This window comes from Chelonia mydas, chromosome 1, assembly GCF_015237465.2.
Source record: "Chelonia mydas isolate rCheMyd1 chromosome 1, rCheMyd1.pri.v2, whole genome shotgun sequence".
Taxonomy (NCBI): domain Eukaryota; kingdom Metazoa; phylum Chordata; order Testudines; family Cheloniidae; genus Chelonia; species Chelonia mydas.
The window spans coordinates 38,570-59,935 of record NC_057849.1 but is presented as its reverse complement, the minus strand read 5'-3'; the positions used below and the strand labels follow the sequence as shown (position 1 = coordinate 59,935).

The window sequence follows — 21,366 nt, the reverse complement described above, 5'->3', positions numbered from 1 at the left end:
TTGGCCTTCACAACATCCCCTGGCAACATGTTCCACAGATTGACTGTGTGTTTTGTTAAGTAGTACTTCCTTTTGTTTGTTTTAAACATGGATTTGTATAGTGCCATTATGATATTTCCTGTCTTATTATCTATCCCTTTCCGAATGAGTCCTCACACAGTTAGCTTTTTTGCCTGCTGCTGCACACTGAGCGGATATTTTCAGATAACTGTCCACGATGACTCCAACATCTTTCTTGAGCTAATTTAGACCCATCGTTCTGTTTTCTAATATGCATTACTTTGCATTTATCAACACTGAATTTCATCTGCCACTTTCTTGCCTAGTCACTCAGTTTTGTGAGATCCTTTTGTGAGAGTCCACTGAATACAGCCGATGAAGTGAGCTGAAGCTCACGAAAGCTTATGCTCAAATAAATTTGTTAGTCTCTAAGGTGCCACAAGTACTCATGTTCTTTTTGAGATCCTTTTGTAACTCTTCACAGTTGTCATAAACATACAGCTAAGGGTAGCATAAAATCCCTCCTTTACCTGTAAAGGGTTAAGAAGCTCAAATAAACTGGTTGGTACCTGACCAAAAGGACCAATAAGTGGAGACGATACTTTCAAATCTGTGGGGGAAGGTTTTTGTTTTGGGCTTGGGTGTTCTCTCTGGAGACAAAGAGAGAGACCAAGCAAGTAATCTATCTCCTACTGAATGATACATCTAAACTTACAGAAACAGTAAGTAATAGCAAGGAAGTGCATTAGAGTATCTTTTGTTTTAGCTTGTGAATTTTCCCTGTGCTAAGAGGGAGGTTTATCCCTGTTTTTTGTAGCTTTGAAGTTTTGCCTAGAGGGGAATCCTCTGTGTTTTGAATCTGATTACCCTGTAAAATTACCTTACAACCTGATTTTACAGAGGTGCTTCTTTTACTTTTTTTCTTTATAATAAAGTTTTGTTTTTAAAAATCTGATAGGGGTTTTTAGTGTCCTAAAAACCCAGGGGTCTGGTCTGTGCTCATCTGGTTTACCTATTTGATTGGTATATTATTCTCAAGCCTCCCCAGGAAAGGGGGTGAAGGGACTTGGGGGGACATTTTAGGGAAACAGGATCTCCAAGTGGTCCTTTTCCTGAATCTTTGTCTAACTCACTTGGTGGTGGCAGCAGTACTCATCCAAGGAGAAGGAAGGATTTGTGCCTTGGGGAAGTTTTTAAGCTAAGCTGGTAGAAATAAGCTTAGGGGGTCTTTCATGCGGGTCCCCACATCTGTACCCTAGAGTTCAGAGTGGGGAGGAAACCCTAACCACAGTCTGCTTTGAACTTAACTATTTTGAGTAATTTTGTATTGTCTGCAAAATTTTTGTATCTTCTATAAAGGACAAAGTACCCCAGATTCCAGCTCCCATGAAGTGAGGTTGGGGAGTGGGGCTCAGAACCCCAGAACCTAGCTCCCATGAGGGGGGACATGAAGGGGAGTCAGATCCTCCTGGATTGGCAGGATCCCCCCCAGATATCTCAAATCATGGCGCGCGCACACAGCGGCAGGGCTCAGTCACCCCCAGGGAGCAGGAACCCCCAGATCTCAGCTAATGGCAAGGGATAGGGAGAGGGGCACAGATTCTCTGATCGTGACACCCACCCACACACACAGAAGGAGTGTAGGGCTGACAGGCACCTCTGCCCCTGTTCTCCCCCACCCCGTTTTCCCCCACTCCCACTACCATCCACCTCCGTTTATCCCTTTCCCCTCGATGCTGCTCCCAAACCCCTGTCACTCTATTTCCCCTGCTCTTCCACCCCCTAAAATGCCCTTTCCTGCCAGCAAGCATTTGCATATCTAATTTTTTTTTACAGACACCCTTTAATTACTAGTCCCAAAATTAAAAATACAACACAAAAAACCCCCAACCATGACCGAAAAAGATTTTAGCAATATACCTTTCAACCTTTTCTAAATTTTTGCACAAGGTGGAACTCAAACTGACACTGGCTGGGTCAGGTTCAAAGGACTATTGCTTATACCCGTGAGCTATCCAGCTGGTATGAAACTTTAAAGGCTAAACATCTTGTTAATTTCTCTGTCTGTGCATGCTCCGTGTAATCCATTAGGCATGTGAATAGGTGCATGAGCTTTATCTTGCCTGATGGAAGAAGCAAACTTTCAAATAAATTTTAATTTGATTTCCCCCAAGGGGCTGGTGCATGTTATGCACTTTGTTGGGGAGCCCTTGAATATTTGAGACCCCTGGTGTGATGATCTGTGAACAAAAAACATTGCCAGAACATGTCAACTTTAAGAAAAGCAGGGTTTTTACTAGGGCTTGAATCTCAGAAACCCCTTGGTCAAATGGCCCCAAATTTGAATCACTGACTCTACCCTCCACTTTCATGAGGTATATCAAATTTCAATCTGATTAACCATAAAGATTCTAAAGCAATTAGAACAGTCAAGCTCATTGCCATAGGCAGGGCCGTCCCTAGGGGAGTTCGGGGCCCGGGGCGGAAGTGACGAATCCATCACTTCCGGGACCGATTGTGCCAGCCAATCACACCGGCCCGGAGAGGTCTCCCCTATTCTCTGTACCCTAGGGACGGCTCTGGCCGTAGGATCTCATTGAGACCAAGGACTTAGCAGCATTCAGAAAGAGACTGGATACTGGGCTAGATGGACCACAGTTCTTGCACAATGTTATGTGGGTCATTCACTGTTGGGGCACCTCCTTTTGGCTGCCCCTGGGGATTATTGGCTTTTAGGTCAGATGCCCTCCTCACACTGCATCCCCCCTCGCTCTCCAGGACTCGTGGAACTCCCTCTTCATGACTCAGGTGTCCAGCCAGGTAGCTCATAGTCCTCCCGCTTTATAGATCCCACTGGATCAGCTGTCCGCATGCTGTCCCAGGCAGTCTTCTGATCCAGTGACAGGTCCTTTGCCTTTTCCCAGTGGCTGGGAGGGGAACCTGGGCCCACCGATTACTCTGACTTCCAGCCCAGAGACCTTATATCCTATAACTATGGTCTGTTGGCTACCTGACCCTGTTATTTCCTTGGACTCCTTCCTACTTCCCTTCTCTATTTCCGCCCTAGCCCCCCCCAGTTTATCATCCCAAACTTCCCCTCTTTGATTTCTTGCCAGACCCTGTAGCCCCAAACAAATCTCCCTTTTTCCAGGGAGTGACTGCAAGCTATTTCCCCTGTGGCCCCTTTCTTTTCTCAGTTTCATCCCTTTATACAGGCCCAACCTGCTCCTTCCGAGCTGATTTTCATCATCTATTAATATTTAATTGATCCCTGGCTCCAGGTGCAGCATATAAGGTTAATTGAACTAATTTACCCTCCTCTGCCTATGATGGGGTGTCGTCCTGACACATACAGTATGGCATTGCTGTGTGTACAGCATCAGTTTTGTTCCCAAACTTTTGATAATTCATAAATTTAGAAGGCAGAAGGGAGCATTAGATCATCTGATCTGACCTCCTGTATAACACAGGCCAGAAAATTTCAGCAAGTTACTCCAGTATCAAGCACAAAAATCTTTTGTTTGACTAAAGCAACATCCAGAAAGGGATTAATCTGAGTTTGAAGATCACAAGAGATGCAGAATCCACCACCCCCTTGATAGTTTGTTCCAATGGCTGATGACCCTCACCATTAAAAATGATGTGTCATATTTCTATTTGAATTTGCTTCATAACAGCTTGCAGTAATTGGTTCTTGTTCTATTTTCCCCTCGTGAAGGTACTTACATACTATAATCAAGTCACCTCTCATTCTCTTTGATAAGTGGAAGAATTTGAGCTCTCACTTTTTTCTGGTTAGAGGGTAATCTCTGTTCTTGTATGTGTCATGTATGGGGCACTGCTGCAAACAAACCCCTATACCTCAGTCTGATTCTCTTTGGATTGCAGCTTTCTCTGCTGATGACCCTCTCAGAGTTGCTGGTAGCATCTCTGCATCTGTGTGCACAATAGATTCTGAAATTGCTGGCCTGAGGCGGTATGGCCACCGCTCTGTACTTATCAAACCACATGTGGTCCTCACTACTGGAGGCTTCGGGGAGCAGGATGGACGACACTGCCGCCTAAGAGATTTCCATGTCCTAATCAGACACGAAGACAACTGGCGAGTTGGAAGCGTGAGAATGGAAAAGCCTGGTAACACCTGGGGTGCGTTCTCCACCTAGGGTGGAGCACATGCAGAGATCTCTAATATTAATGGGGTAACCCCAGAGGGGGAGGGGGAGATTTGTACTGTGCTCAGCAGTGAAGGGTAGAGGGGATTGAAGCCTTTGGTCTGGTAACCCTCAGTCTTCCTGAGAGGTATCAATCTGAATCTTGGTGTTCTCTCTCTGCAGGTGGACGGTTGTTCCATACTGTGACGTGTGTTTCTGGAAGCCAGGCCCTGGCAGTGGGAGGGCGAATGTCCCCAACGAATGCAGATTTGGGGATCCTTTGGCTAAGGTTTCCTGAATCCATGACTGCCTCAGACCCAGATTGTGTAGTGGTGGAACTTGTGAGCCCACAGTCTGCTGAGGACCTAGCCTCATCGCGCTGGAGACATACTACAACCGAAGTGACGTGCCAAGGTAAAAGGGCCAAAAAGAGAATTTCCTCAGTCAGTGGGGGAAGAATGCTTAGTTATGACAGGGAGATGGGCTGTACAAGTACCTGAGGATATAGAAATCCCCAGACACATGGGCTAGCCTTGTCCTGTTCATAGATTTTGAGGCCAGAAGGAATAATTATGGTAATTTTGTCTGACCTGTATAATGCAGGCCATATAATTTTATCTAGTGAATGTTACCAAGATGCAGATTCCTCCATCTCCCACAATAACTATCAGTTGAACTAGAGCATATATTTCAGAAAGAGAGAGACAGTCTTGATATAGAGAGTCCAAGTGTTGGAGAATCCATCACTTTCCTTGGTAGTTTGTTCCAATCACCTTCACTGTTAGAAGTTTGTGTCTTAATTCTATTTAAATCTGTCTGGCTTCAACTTCCAGTGATTGGTTCTTGTTCTGCCTTTCTCTGCTAGACTGACAAGCCATTCAACACCCATTATTTTCTCCCCATGAAGGTATCTATACAGTGTAATCAAGTAACCTCTCAAACTTGTTTTTGATAAAGAGCTCAGTATGTTTATCTTAAGTCTCTCATTGTAAGGCACTTGTGCAGCCCTATGAATAATTTTTGTGATTCTTCTCTGCACCTGCTCCAGTTTTTCAACATCTTTTTTGAAATGTGGACACCAGTGTCATGCTGCCTTGAGTAGCTCACAACCGTGAGTGCCTTCTTCATGCAGCTGATGAAGTGGGTATTCACCCACGAAAGCTTATGCTCCAATACATCTGTTAGTCTATAAGGTGCCACAGGACTCTTCGCCGCTTCTTCAGGGCAGACTATCAAAAGCAGAGCAGACACTCCAAACTAGGGGTATGTTATATAATTAGATTTCACCAACCCGTTACCAAATGTGAACTCCTAAAGTACTATAATAGTCTTATAATGGAGTCACAGAAAGTCCCCTTAGACTGGCAGGGACAGTCTGTCTTGCCACAGAGGCAAGCTGGGCTGTGTGATAAATGGTCACTTACACCAAAAATCACACAATATTCCAGGTTACACCCAGTCCTAAGACACCAGTCACTCACCCAGGTCAATTTTGCATCCTAGATCTCACACCAAAGACAACGCTGGCAGCCAATTCTATAGTAAACTAACTAAAGGTTTATTAGCTAAGAAAAAGGAATGAGCGTTATTGAGAGGTTAAAGTAGGTAAAAAGTATGTACAGGTGAGTCATAGTCTATAACTCCAAATGGTAGCAGAAACGTAGTATCTGCCAGTTTCCCAACAGTCTCTCAGGGGTATCCAGAATAACTAGGGGGAATCTCAGTCTTCTCCTTCAGTTATTCTGCCCTGTTAGACTCCAAACTGTTCAGAGGGTGAAATTTTTTCCTTTGTATCCATACTTATAGCTTCTTCTTTCAGAAAACAAGTTGACTAGATCACTACCCACCTGGGCTCTTTCTTTGAGGGTTGAGAGAGAGCAATGCATTGAGAGTCTTTCATCATCCCACACAATCACTACTTGCCTTCAAATGCAGAAAAATTAGCATTTTCCCATTAAAGTTCTTCATTTGTATTACTCAAGGCTTCTTACTCGTTTGATGGGTTATTTAATTACACTGGTGTATACAATATAAATGTTTGCTATGACATTCTAACAGGTGAGGCCGTTAGGCTAATGTGAACACCTGACTCTAACCTGCAAAGAGTTAGGTGAGGTCTTTAATGTGAACACCTGACTCTAAGGCCCCTCTGATACTGTAAAAGAGCTCACTCCGGTCTGGCCGGGGGAAGGAAAAGGGAGCCAGAGGAAAGGAAGTGCGGCTGAAGGGCTGAGTAATGAAGACACCCTCAAACCACTGGAAGGAAAAGGGAGCCCTAAGGTAAGGGTGAAGAAGGCGTTAAGAAAGAGAAGTGGTAGAGCTGGGGGGAAGTGGCCCAGGGAAGTGTAGCAGCTCTGGCGGTGAAAGGTCGGCTGCCAACCGTTGCTGCCACTAGGGTCCCTGGGCTGGAACCCAGAGTAGAGGGCGGGCCCGGGTTCCCCCCAACCCGCCACTACAGAAACACCTCTTGGGAGGGGAAGACAGGCCCCTGTCAGGACAGGAGGCTAAACTGTTCTTGAATAAGCCCATAGGGACAACAGAGACTGAGGGAGTTCTCTAACTAACCTCCTTGCTGGCTTATGATGAAAAGGGCTCAGTAGACTGTAACCCTGGCCCTAGAATCATAAAATATCAGGGTTGGAAGGGACCTCAGGAGGTCATCTAGTCCAACCCCCTTCTCAAAGCAGGACCAATCCCCAACTAAATCATCCCAGCCAGGGCTTTGTCAAGCCTGACCTTAAAAACTTCTAAGGAAGGAGATTCCACCACCTCCCTAGGTAACGCATTCCAGTGTTTCACCACCCTCCTAGTGAAAAACCTAAACCTCCCCCACTGCAACTTGAGACCATTACTCCTCGTTCTGTCATCTGCTACCACTGAGAACAGTCTAGATCCATCCTCTTTGGAACCCCTTTTCAGGTAGTTGAAAGCAGCTATCAAATCCCCCCTCATTCTTCTCTTCCACGGATTAAACAATCCCAGTTCCCTCAGCCTCTCCTCATAAGTCATGTGTTCCAGTCCCCTAATCATTTTTGTTGCCCTCCGCTGGACGTTTTTTTCCATCTCCTTCTTGTAGTGTGGGGCCCAAAACTGGACACAGTACTCCAGATGAGGCCTCACCAATGTTGAATAGAGGGGAACGATCACGTCCCTCGATCTGCTCGCTATGCCCCTACTTATACATCCCAAAATGCCATTGGCCTTCTTGGCAACAAGGGCACACTGTTGACTCATATCCAGCTTTTCGTTCACTGTCACCCCTAGGTCCTTTTCTGCAGAACTGCTGCCTATCCATTCGATCCCTAGTCTGTAGCGGTACATGGGATTCTTCCATCATAAGTGCAGGACTCTGCACTTGTCCTTATTGAACTTCATCAGATTTCTTTTTGGCCCAATCCCCTAGAGAGAAAAGGGCTTTGTGGAGGGTTGCAGTGAGCCTCTGAGGCTATCATAAACCGCCTGGAAGCGCGGGAACCACTGAGACAAGGTAGGAGCTTTGCCACAACTGGCGTCAAGAGTGGGATTAGGTGCACAGCATGGTGGAAGAAGGGTGGTTTTAAAAAAAAAAAAAAAAAAGAGGGTTCCCCCCCACCACCACCACAATAGATGAGCTAGTGCGGGCACTGATACAAGCCACGGTGGCCCAGCAGGAGGCTACCCGTGTCTAGGCAGCCACCCAACAGGAGGCAGTACGGCTGCAGCAAGAGACTAATTGCCTGCTGATGGACCAGGCTGCTCAAGACCGGGCTATGTTGCAGAAACTGGTAAACCAGGTAAAGGTCCTTACAGAGCTGAACCGCGTCCATGATGGGATGCAGATCATATGGGCCATCAATTGGCTGTAGAAAATGATGCAGGAGGATAATGTAGAGGCATACCTCCTAGCCTTTGAGAGGGACAACAGAGCCTAGGGGAATTCTCTCACCAACCTCCTTGCTGGCTTATGATGAAAAGGGCTCAGTAGACTGTAACCCCAGCCCTAGAGAGAGAAGGGCTCCGTGGAGGGTTGCAGTGAGCCTCTGAGGCTAGCATAAACCGCCTGGAAGCATGGGACCCATGGGGACAAGGTAGGAGCTCTGCCACAATAGTTAAGTCCCAGGAAGACTGCGAAGAGCTACAAAAGGATCTCTCGAAACTAGGTGACTGGGCAACAAAATGGCAGATGTAATTCAATGTTCATAAATGCAAAGTAGTGCACATTGGAAAGCATTCCTTACAGTGTTAAGCTAAACAGATTGAGCTAGACCAGGGATCTCAAACTCAAATAACTATGAGGGCCACATGAGGACTAGTACATTGGCCCTAGAGCCGCATCACTGACACCTTTTCATATAAAGGTACAAAAGCCCCCCCCCCCCACCGCCCTGACTCCACCCCTACCATGAGGCCCTGCTTCTTCCCACCTCTTCCCTGCCCCCATTCCAACCCCTTCCCCAAATCCCCACCCCTGTCCCACCTCTTTTCTGCCTCCTCCCCTGTGTTACGAATTATACTTGATAGGACACGCACACAACTGCTGCGAATTATACCTGGTAGGACACGCACACAAATGCTACGAATTACACCTGGTAGGACACGCACACAAATGCTACGAATTACACCTGGTAGGACACGCACAGTTCGAATCTAGGCTGAGGCACATAAACAAAGTCCACAACTGCAGAGTTTCCAAAAAACACCAAGTTTATTACGCTCAAGCGTGGTGCCCCCCTACTAGCCAGGAGGGGACCCCGAATACAGATTATACAAAGGTTATATACTTTTTAGCAAAGCATGTTGCCCTCGTGCATCGGAAACCTTAGCCAATAAACAAACCCTTTTCTTATCTACCACCTATCCCTGCTTGGTGCATTCCTCGTGCTATACCAGTATGTTAATTACACAGCATGGTCCTAAAGCCATGCATCAGTAACTTTTATTATCAGGATGGGAAGCCTCACATCAAAGGCCAGGAGATAGGGAGTTAGAGACTGACAAAAAAACAGATACCGGGAGTCAAGGCAGGCTGGAGACAAGGAGGAGGATTTTCACAGGGATGCAGTGTCTAAGGAACACTCCTCCTGGTGCATGGTGTGCTTGGTTTTAGACAATAGTGGGCCCCAAACCAAAATGGAGTCACGTGCTAACTTTTCCTTAACACCTGAGCGCGCGGCTCCCTCCTCCCCCCTGGAAAGCGCTAAGTGCCACCAAACAGCTGTTTGGCGGCAGGAGGTGCCTGGAGGTAGGCAGAGGAGTGGGGATGTGGCACACTGGGGGAGGGAAAGGGGGGCGGTGGGGGAGGGGAGCTTGGCGGCTGCAGGAAATAACTCCAGAGACGCAGGGAGCTTGGCGGGCCACAGCAAATAACTCCGAGGGTCGTGTATTTGAGACCCCTGAGCTAGAGTCTACCAAAAAGAAGGTTAAGAGGTGACTTGATTACAGTTTATGAGTACCTACACGGGAAACAAATATTTAATAATGGGCTCTTCAATCTAGCAAAGAAAGATGCAATATGATTCAATGGCTGGAAGTTGAAACTTGACAAATTCAGACAGTTAAGAAGGCATACATTTTTAACGGTGCAAGTTGTTAATCGTTGGAACAATTTACCAGGGTCATGGTGGATTCTCCATCACTGACAATTTTTAAATCAAGCTTGGCTGTTTTTCTAAAAGATCTACTCTAGGAATTATTTGGGGGAAAGTTCTCTGGCTTGTGCTATCCAGGTCACCAGACTAGATCACAATGGTCCCTTTTAGCCTTTTAATCAATGAAAGTCTTTAGAGCAGTTTGGGGTTGCTTTTGCACACAGGGAAAAACTTTAAAAAGCACCAAGAGGTTTTTAAAAGGCTGGGGTTTTTCTACAAAAACTTGTTACAGTATCTTCATTTCATTCCTTTGTTTAAGGAATGAGGTCTGGGGGATATGCAGTGCCAGTTCTAATTCTGTTATTGCAGGCAGGGGCATATTGCTTCAGCTATGACCAGTCCTTTCTCAAAAGATTGCTGTGCCTCACAGTGACTTAGAATAAAAAAGGTTCCTGGCCCAAGTCCATAAAGGCGCTGGCATTAGAAAAACTGTCATTGGTTCAGGAAAATGCATTCATTTTAACATATCATGATGCATCTAAAGGAGGGGTGGCCAACCTGAGCCTGACGAGGAGCCAGAATTTATCAATGTACATTTCCAAAGAGCCACAGTAATATGTAAAAAGAAAAGGAGTACTTGTGTACACAAGTACTCCTTTTCTTTTTGCAAATACAGACTAACACGGCTGCTACTCTGAAACCAGTAATATGTAATGATTATATATGTGTGTGTGTGTGTGTATATATGTACACACATAATCATTATATAAGTTGATAATGTATATTTATTATACATTTATAATGTATAGTTAATGATAATAACAACAACTTAACCTCTTACTTAGTGGGATTTCTGGCAATCTTTGCTTTAGATAATTCCCTTGAAGTTTGGTTTGTGTTCAGTTGTGCTAATACGCAGCAGTTCTCTTAAGTGGCTGTCTGTCAAAATGGGTCGGTGCTTGGATTTCACATGTTTGAGTGTCGAGAAAGCAGACTCACAAAGACAGGTCGAGGCAAACATCGAAATTAATTTCAGGGCTGCACCTCTGATGTTGGGGTATTTATCCTTTGGAACAGATTTCCAGAATGTAAGGGTCCCCTCTGTCTTCTGGACAGATTTCAATCTGTCATCTTCCAAAAGTTCTATTATTTTAATCTGGGATGTTGCTTCATCAGTGACGAAAGGGGGCTTCAGACAATCGGCTTCAGTGTTAAAAGGATCAATCAGAAATCTGATTTGCGGTCTTTTCCGCTGCAAATCTGGGAATCTTTCCTCAAAACTGTCCTTAAGATCTTTAATCATGCTCGCATACCTAGTTGTGCTCAGTTTTAGGCATTCTCCTGCATCTTTTGATCTGGCTTGAAGTTGTGACATTGAGGGAAAGTGTGTCAGCTCTCCCTCAAGCATTTGTCTGTGAAACAACTGCAGTTTGTTCATGAACGCAAATACGCCTTGCACTAGATCAGACAGCAATCGGAATTTTTCCTTGTAAGTCCACGTTTAGTTTATCCAAATGCACCAAATGCGAAGTCTAGAACCCCCCTTGGATTTGTAAACTCGGGTTGTATTCTGTGCTTCTCCTCCATAAACAATTTTACTGGTTCCAGGAGCTTGAAAAAACGGGAAATAACTTTACCTCTCGAGAGCCATCGAACTGCACAGTGAAATGGCAAATGGGCAGGGGAGTTGTCTTCATCCAGTTTTTCAATTAGATTTTGAAATGGTCTGTGATTGAGTGCATTTGAGAGAATGAATTTCACAATGTGCAAGACAGGTTTCATGATGTGATCAAATTTGAGATTTTTAGATACCAGTTGCTCCCGATGTATAATACAGTGAAATGTCCAAAATTCGGGAAAGCTCTTGTCTGACTTACAAAGCCCTACTAATCCATTCACAGATCCCCATATGGACAGAGCCCTGTCCGTTGCAATGGCAGTGAGTTTCTGTAAAGACAAGTGGCTGTTCGCAACTAACAACATCAGCGCCTCCCTTAGGGTATGTCCACGCTATGAAATTAGGTCAATTTTATAGAAGTCGCATTTTTAGAAATCGTTTTTATATAGTCGATTGTGTGTGTCCCCACACAAAATGCTCTTAAGTGCATTAACTCGGCGGAGTGCTTCCACAGTACCGAGGCTAGCGTCGACTTTCAGAGCGTTGCACTGTGGGTAGCTATCCCACAGTTCCTGCAGTCTTCGCCGTCCACTGGAATTCTGGGTTGAGATCCCAATGCCTAATGGGGCAAAAACATTATCGCGGATGGTTCTGGGTACATGTCGTCAGGCCCTCCCTCCCTCCCTCCCTCCGTGAAAGCAACGGCAGACAATCGTTTCGCGCCTTTTTTCCTGAGTTACCTGTGCAGACGCCATATCACGGCAAGCATGGAGCCCACTCAGCTCACTGTCACCATATGTCTCCTGGGTGCTGGCAGACGTGGTACTGCATTGCTAGAAGAAGCAGCAGCTCATTACCTTGTGGCAGCAGACAGTGCAATAAGCCTGATAACCATCGTCATCATGTCCGAGGTGCTCTTGGCCACCTCGGTAAGGTTGGTCAGGAGCGCCTGGGCAGACATGGGCGCAGGGACTAAAATAGGAGTGACTCGATCAGGACATTCTCTTGAGTCCTGCCGGCAGTCATATTGCACCATCTTCTGGCGAGCAGCCAGGAGATGAGGATGGCTAGCAGTCCTACTGCACCGTTTGCTGCCAGCCAAAGAAATAGACCAGATTTGTTTTGTATTCATTTGCTCCCCCCTCTCTCATAGAATCATAGAATATCAGGGTTGGAAGGGACCTCAGGAGGTCATCTAGTCCAACCCCCTGCTCAAAGCAGGACCAGTCCCCAACTAAATCATTCCAGCCAGGGCTTTGTCAAGCCTGACCTTAAAAACTTCTAAGGAAGGAGATTCCACCACCTCCCTAGGTAACACATTCCAGTGTTTCACCACCCTCCTAGTGAAAAAGTTTTTCCTAATATCCAACCTAAACCTCCCCCACTGCAACTTGAGACCATTACTCCTTGTTCTGTCATCTGCTACCACTGACAACAGTCTAGAGCCATCCTCTTTGGAACCCCCTTTCAGGTAGTTGAAAGCAGCTATCAAATCCCCCTCATTCTTCTCTTCCGCAGACTAAACAATCCCAGTTCCCTCAGCCTCTCCTCATAAGTCATGTGTTCCAGTCCCCTAATCATTTTTGTTGCCCTCCGCTGGACATTTTCCAATTTTTCCACCTCCTTCTTGTAGTGTGCGGCCCAAAAGTGGACACAGTACTCCAGATGAGGCCTCACCAATGTCGAATAGAGGGGAACGATCACGTCCCTCGATCTGCTGGCAGTGCCCCTACTTATACATCCCAAAATGCCATTGGCCTTCTTGGCAACAAGGGCACACTGTTGACTCATATCCAGCTTCTCGTCCACTGTAACCCCTAGGTCCTTTTCTGCAGAACTGCTGCTGAGCCATTCGGTCCCTAGTTTGTAGCGGTGCATGGGATTCTTCCGTCCTGAGTGCAGGACTCTGCACTTGTCCTTGTTGAACCTCATCAGATTTCTTTTGGCCCAATCCTCTAATTTGTGTAGGTCCCTCTGTATCCTATCCCTACCCTCCAGCGTATCTACCTGTCCTCCGAGTTTAGTGTCATCTGCAAACTTGCTGAGGGTGCAATCCACACCATTCTCCAGATCATTTATGAAGATATTGAACAAAATTGGCCCCAGGACCGACCCTTGGGGCACTTCGCTTGATACCAGCTGCCAACTAGACATGGAGCCATTGATCACAACCCGTTGAGCCCGACAATCTAGCCAACTTTCTATCCACCTTATAGTCTCCCTCCCTCCCTCTGTGAAATCAACGGCCCACAATAGTTTTGGTGAGGTCTGTCAGGGGCACCTTGAAATTTGGAGTGGACAAATCTACTGTGGGGGCTGCTGTGATGCAAGTAGCCAACGCAATCAAACATCTGCTGATATCGAGGGTAGTGAGTCTGGGAAATGAGCAGGTCATAGTGGATGACTTAGCTGCAGTGGGATTCCTTAACTGTGGTGGGGCCATAGACGGAACCCATATCCCTATCTTGGCACCGAAGCACCAAGCCGGCGAGTACATAAACCGCAAGGGGTACTTTTCAATAGTGCTGCAAGCACTGGTGGATCACAAGGGACATTTCACCAACATCAGCGTGGGATGGCCAGGAAAGGTACATGATGCTCGCATCTTCAGGAACTCTGGTCTGTTTCAAAAGCTGCAGGAAGGAACTTTCTTCCCAGACCAGAAAATAACCGTTGGGGATGTTGAAATGCCTATAAGAAAAGGAGTACTTGTGGCACCTTAGAGACTAACAAATTTATTTGCGCATAAGCTTTTGTGAGCTACAGCTTTATTCTTGGGGACCCAGCCTACCCCTTAATGCCATGTCTCATGAAGCCATACACAGGTAGCCTGGACGGTAGTCAGGAGCTGTTCAACTACAGGCTGAGCAAGTGCAGAATGGTGGTAGAATGTGCATTTGGACGTTTAAAAGCACGCTGGTGCAGTTTACTGACTCGCTTAGACCTCAGCAAAACCAATATTCCCATTGTTATTACCGCTTGTGGTGCGCTCAGTAAGAGGAAGACGTTTATGGCGGCGTGGGAGGTTGAGGCAAATAGCCTAGCTGCTGGTTACGCGCAGCCAGACACCAGGGCGGTTAGAAGAGCACAGGAGGGCGCAGTGTGCATCAAAGAAGCTTTGAAAACCAGTTTCATGACTGGCCAGGCTACGGTGTGACAGTTCTGTTTTTCTCCTTGATGAAACCCCCACCTCCCCTTGGTTCACTCTACTTCCCTGTAAGCTAACCACCCTCCCCCACCCTCCCCCCTTCAATCACTGCTTGCAGGGGCAATAAAGTCATTGTTGCTTCACATTCATGCATTCTTTATTAATTCATCACACAAATAGGGGGATAACTGCCAAGGTAGCCCGGGAGGGGTGGTGGAGGAGGGAAGCACCGGGTGGGGTGGTGGAGGAGGCAAGGACAAGGCCACACAGCACTTCAAAACTTTAAAACTTATTGAATGCCAGCCTTCTGTTGCTTGGGTAATCCTCTGGGGTGGAGTGGCTGGGTGGCCGGAGGCCCCCCCTCACCGCGTTCTTGGGCATCTGGGTGAGGAGGCTATGGAACCTGGGGAGGAGGGCAGGTGGTTACACAGGGTCTGTAGCGGTGGTCTGTGCTCCAGTTGCCTTTCCTGCAGCTCAGCCATACACTGGAGCATGTTAGTTTGATCCTCCAGCAGCCTCAGCATTGAATCCTGCCTCCTCTCATCACGCTGCTGCCACCTATCAGCTTCAGTCCTCTCTTCAGCCCGCCACTTACTCTCTTCAGCCCGCCACCTCTCCTCCTGATCATTTTGTGCTTTCCTGCACTCTGACATTGTCTGCCTCCACACGTTCGTCTGTACTCTGTCAGTGTGGGAGGAGAGCATGAGGTCAGAGAACATTTCATTGCGAGTGCTTTTTTTTCGCCTTCTAATCTTCGCTAGCCTCGAGGAAGGAGAAGATCCTGTGATCCTTGAAACACATGCAGCTGGTGGAGAAGAAAAAAGGACAGCGGTATTTAAAAAGACACATTTTATAGAACCATGGGTACACTCTTTCACGGTAAACTTTGCTGTTAACATTACATGTGCTTTTGTTACAAGGTTGCATTTTGCCTCCCCCCACAGCGTGGCTAACCCCTCCCTCCTCCCCATGGCTAACAGCGGGGAACATTTCTGTTCAGCCACAGGCAAATAGCCCAGCAGGAACTGGCACCTCTGAATGTCCCCTTAAGAAAAGCACCCTGTTTCAAGCAGGTGACCATGAATGATATCACTCTCCTGAGGATAACACAGAGAGGTAAAGAATGGATGTTGTTTGAACGCCAGCAAACATACGCTGGAGTGCTTTGTTCTGCAATGATTCCCGACTACGTGCTACTGGCCTGGCCTGCTAAAGTGTCCTACCATGGTGGACGGAATAATGCTGGCCTCCCCAGAAATCTTTTGCAAAGGCTTTGGGAATACATCCAGGAGAGCTTTATGGAGATGTCCCTGGAGGATTTCCGCTCCATCCCCAGACACGTTAACAGACTTTTCCAGTAGCTGTACTGGCCGCGAATGCCAGGGCAAATTAATCATTAAACATGTTTGCTTTTAAGTCATGTATACTATTTAAAAAGGTACACTCACCAGAGGTCCCTTCTCAGCCTGGCGGGTCCGGGAGGCAGGCTTGCGTGGGTTTGGGGGGTACTGGCTCCAGGTCCAGGGTGAGAAACAGTTCCTGGCTGTCGGGAAAACCAGTTTCTCCGCTTGCTTGCTGTGATCTATCTACAACCTCATCATCATCATCTTCCTCGTCCCCAGAACCTGCTTCCATGTTGCCTCCCTCTCCATTGACGGAGTCAAAGCACACGGTTGGGGTAGTGGTGGCTGAACCCCCTAAAATGGCATGCAGCTCATCATAGAAGTGGCATGTTTGGGGCTCTGACCCGGAGCGGCCGTTTGCCTCTCTGGTTTTCTGGTAGGCTTGCTTCAGCTCCTTAAGTTTCACTCGTCACTGTTTCGGGTCTCTGTTATGGCTTCTGTCCTTCGTGCCCTGGGAGATTTTGACAAATGTTTTGGCATTTCAAAAACGGGAATGGAGTTCTGATAGCACGGATTCCTCTCCCCATACAGCGATAAGATCCTGTACCTCCCGTTCGGTCCATGCTGGAGCTCTTCTGCGATTCTGGGACTCCATCATGGTCACCTCTGCTGATGAGCTCTCCACTCACTGCAGCTTGCCACACTGGCCAAACAGGAAATGAGATTCAAAAGTTCACGGGTCTTTTCCTGTCTACCTGGCCAGTGCAACTGAGTTGAGAGTGCTGTCCAGAGCGGTCACAATGGAGGACTCTGGGATAGCTCCCGGAGGCCAATACCGTCAAATTGCGTCCACGCTACCCCAAATTCGACCCGACAAGGCCGATTTCAGCGCTTATCCCCTTGTCAGGGGTGGAGTAAAGAAATCGATTTTAAGAGCCCATTAAGTCAAAAAAAAGGGCTTTGTCGTGTGGATGGGTGCAGAGTTAAATCGATTTAACGCTGCTAAATTCGACCTTAACTCCTAGTGTCGACTAGGGCTTAGATCTCGTCCATGAGTTCTGTCCTTTAGTGACACAATATTGAGGAGTTGTTCCCTCACAACACAAACGTCAGAGACAGTGCAGACAAATACCAATAATAAGGTTAATCTGGTGCATGGTACAACTTATCCAAAGCGATGCTCAAATACTCACACTGCTGAAGTTGCGAATGCAGTTGCGATGTGATGTCACTGTTCAGGTCGGAGATTCTGCTTTCTGTTGTGTGGCGTGAGAGCTGCAGGCTAGACATTTTCTTCTGTTGATTCTTGTTCTCTGGTGACAAGATTGAAATCACATCAGTGAGGCACATTTTTATAAGCTCTCCTTCAGAGTAGAGCTTTTTCGCACGGGCTATGTGCCAAGCCACATAATAGGGGGCTAACGTTACAGTTTGCGATCGGTTGGCAAATCTGGTTAACAACTGGTCTCCTACATCTGTTTGTTTTTTCAAAGTTTTCAGTTTTAAAGTGCGGAGTTCAGAACCTTGTGGGAATTCTTGATCCATATGTGCATGGCTAGAAGTGAAATGATGCTGCAAGTCTGAAGATTTGAACTGAGAGATATGTCTGGCAAAGAAGACACATGGCCTTACCATTACGTTCAACGAAAAAGTACTTATTCTCCCATTCCTGTTGGAAGCCTTGATTTTTCATCTGTGTATTTTATTTTCTGTTTGCACTTGCTTTCCAGTGTTAGATGGTGTAAGAAAAATTTTGTTTAAAAATTTCCAGACCAGCTAGTCACCTTGTGCTTTATTCAAGAAGACACTGGTGCCAGCCAGGGGGTGCTGGACCCTGGCTCTGTTCCAAGTCCCCATCCCCACCTCCACCCCGCCTCTTCCCAACCCTCCCCCAAGTGAGCCGTGTCCTCGCTGCTCCCCCACCCCCCTGAGCCTCCTGCGCATTGCAAAACAGCTGATCGCGGTGGGCGGGGGAGACAGGGAGGGAGGGGTGAGGCTGCACACTGCATCCTTGCTCCTCTTCCCTCCCACCCAGAGCCTCCTGAATGCCGTGAAACAGCTGATCGCAGTGGGCAGGAGGCATGGGGGAGGGAGGAGGAGGGACTGATCGGGGGGCCGTCGGCACGTGAGAGGCACTGGGGGAGGGAGGGGGAGCTGATAGGACTGCAGGTGGGTGCTGAGCACTCGCCATTCTTTCCCCAGAGTTGGCTCCTAGCAGGAGCTGCATATTGTCTTCTGAAGAGCTGCAGGTTGGCCACCCCTGAAAAGAATATCTTCTGATTGGCTCAGACAAGAGGCGTGGGTTAGGCTGACTATCCTGGAATTGCTGGCATATGCCTAGAATCTCTCTCCAGCTGTCTAGTTCTACACCAGCTAGCAGGGACAGATTGAACAGACACTAGTGGAATTGCTAGACAGTTGCAAGCTCCCTTAGAAGTCTGGAGTACAAAGCATTCAGTCTTGTGGATATCATTTAGGTCCCCCATGACAACTGCCTTGCAGTGATCCAGGCAGAAGATGCATCTGTTGCCTATGTGACCTTTCATGATCCAGCTTTTCTGTTCAGCTGACTGTGTCTTCTTTCTAGGCCAGAAGTACTTGTTTATCTATGGGGGCCGCTCTGCTGTGCAGCCTGTCCTAGGAGACTGGTATTTCCTGCATTTGGAAGAGTTCTCCTGCAGAAGGGTAAGTACCCCACAAGACCTTGAGGAATAATGTCTGCCCTAGTTCTGTGACTGGGCACTCCAGTACTGTGAGCCCATTTAATATTCCAGTGTTGCTGTGAGTTGAGGCAGCAGAGTAGATTGATTTAAATCACAGATTTTAATCATGATTTTAAACGGCAAAGAAGATACTTTGATTTAAATAATCAATTTTAATCTTATTTTACATTTGTGTTTTTTAGTTATTTTCCTATAGAAAAGTTGATTCTCATTGTTGGTAAGCATTAAACCTTGTTATTTGCAACTGAACGTAGCATTTACCTTAAAAGTCAGTACTTCTCTGCTAACCAGGAGGATACACTACATCTGTACATATTTATTTAAGCAATTATATAACTTTACACGTATTCAGGCTCTTCTTTTTGACATTATTTTATGTTAGAAAATAGTGAATGACACATTTCTTATTTACTATATGATTTCGGTCAAGCTGCAATTGGAATTCAATTAAAAATGCACAAAAAGAGATTTTGTAATTTTTTTTTTTTTTATTAGTTGAATATGCTGGATCCATAAGGGAAAAAAGTGGGTTTATCAAAACGTCTTGCATTTAAAACTAACTGATATATTAAATAAGGGAAATATTATCTGTAGTTAGTGCATTTTGTAGGCCTTGCTGGAGACTTAGGCATATATAACAGTATGAACCAAAGGCTGTGAACCAGAGTAAGCCAGGCCTTGGCAAAATAACACCACACTAGGTAACAGCTAACACCAAGTAAACAAATTCCTTACTAGAGAGGGTGGTACAAAAACACACAGATGTCTCAAGTAACTTCATAAACACATTTTTAAGAGATGGCACAGGAACACACCCAACCCCCTATAAGATAAGGACTGGATGACAGGATCATGGATAAGGATGTTTTGTTCAAACTAGCAGGTAACTAACGACATCTGGAGTGTGATATGTAATGTGTTTTTATCCGAGTATAGAAGGAGAAGTCATAGGAGGGACAACTTTGTATTTGCTGAGGGGACAGCATCCTGATGTGCTGACTGAGCAGATTCCTTGTTGCAAGCATACATGTGTTAGAATCGTAGCGTTAGAAGGGACTGCAAGGGTCATCTAGTTTAACCCCCTGCCCACATGCAGGATTTGTTGTGCCTAAACCATCCAAGACCGATCCAGCCTCCTTTTGCAAACCTTGTGAAGGAGCTTCCATAACCTCCCCAGGCAGTCTGTTCCATTGTCCTACTTTTCTTACAGTTAGGAAGTTTTTCCTGAGATTTAATCTAAATCTGCGATGCTGTAGTTTGATCCCATTGCCTCTTGTCCTGTCCTCTGTGGCAAGAGAGAACAACCTTTCTCCATCTTTTTTATGGGAGCCTGTCAAGTATTTGAAGACCACTGTCATGTCTTTCCTTAATCTCCTCTTTTCCAACTAAACATATTGTGATGTGATCCCCAGGGTGAAATCTGGGACTGTGGGACCACTGTGACCCCTTAACTCTCTAATCTGCGTTGTCTCTCACAATGCCTTACTGGTAGTAAGCAGCAAACCCCTCCAAGTGCTGTTACCACTGAGTACAGCCGCATGTGGAGCCCCACACCCAGCCAGATTGCATGAATGCTTCCAGAGCCACTGGGAGCTGTGGGGATTTGGCTGGTGCCTTTCTCTGTGTGATTAGTGAGCCTTGTACCACTGGAATATGCTGTCTTGTACTGCTCAAGACACTTTCTTGAGCAATGCAAGTTTACTAATTTACCAAGCACTTCAGTCAAACTCACTGATAATGATAAACATTAGAATAAATTTATTGGTTACAAAAGATGGATTTTAAATGATTATAAGTGATAAGCAAAAGTCAGAGTGGTTACCAAAAGAAAGTAAAAGACAAACGTGGTCTAAATTCTCAATCTGATTAGACTAGACAATGTCTGGACTAAGCAGTTTTTCTCACACGACTGGATATTGCAGGTTGGTTACAGTCTTTCATATGCAGGCTTTCCCTTTTAGTCTCAGGACCAATCTCCTCAGCTCCAGCATTCTCATTGCCTTCAGCATGGGAGGGATTGGAGAAAGGAGAAATCACATGACCTCTGTCCCCTATTTTATATCCTCAGTCCATGTGCTTGGAGAACACAAGTCCAGGCATGTCTGGTGGGCATTGCTGAGTCACCAGGCAAGGTTTACCAATTCCCCCGGTATGGTCTTGTGCAAGTGAGTCATTGAATTGTAGCTCCCTTACTGGACAATGGCTGTTGGTGGTTGTTCGACACCCGTCCAGGCATTGGTTACCTCCCTTGTTGTCTCTGGGGAGCTAATATCTGGGCGATTCCCCAACTCACAGCATATTTTAGTGACAACTATACAGCACAATCTCATAACTTTATATGTGTTAATGATACACACATTTAGGTAGAACAATGGGTTTCAGCAGTTCATAACCTTTCCCATGATACTTTATGTGGCATTCTTTATGTGAAATATCACAGTTATATACAAATGATGAATATGGGGGTTACAGGGCGCTCCCCCGAGGTATAGTGTCACACATACCCAATTCCTTCAGCCTTTGCTCATATAGCTTGCATTCCATCTCTTTAATCATCTTTGCCTCTCTCCTCTGGATCCTTTCTAGTTTTGCTACCTCCTTTCTATATATTGGTGCCCAAAACTGGATGGACTACTCCAGCTGAGGCCTAATCAGCGCTGAGTAGAGCGGTGCTATCACCTCCCATGACTTCCATGCTATGCCTCTTTTAATGCAACCTAAAATTGCATTTGCTTTCAACAGCATCGCATTGCTGACTCGTGTTGAGGTTGGGGAAAAGCTGACAGGTGCAGAGGAGCATGTGGTTCCCACAGAGA

The 21,366-nt window shown here is 46.3% G+C and overlaps 1 protein-coding gene across 6 annotated transcripts in view; it reads left to right on the top strand.

Annotated features, from left to right (window-relative positions):
- LCMT2 (leucine carboxyl methyltransferase 2) overlaps positions 1-21,366 on the top strand; it is a 69,195-nt gene that overhangs the window by 21,101 nt on the left and 26,728 nt on the right. For all 6 annotated transcript variants that reach the window (XM_037904218.1, XM_037904078.2, XM_037904151.2 and 3 more), the window contains 3 exons: positions 3,889-4,146; positions 4,335-4,565; positions 18,415-18,512. In XM_037904218.1, the coding sequence (XP_037760146.1) occupies positions 3,889-4,146; positions 4,335-4,565; positions 18,415-18,512 (587 nt within the window). The remainder of the gene's footprint in view (positions 1-3,888; positions 4,147-4,334; positions 4,566-18,414; positions 18,513-21,366) is intronic.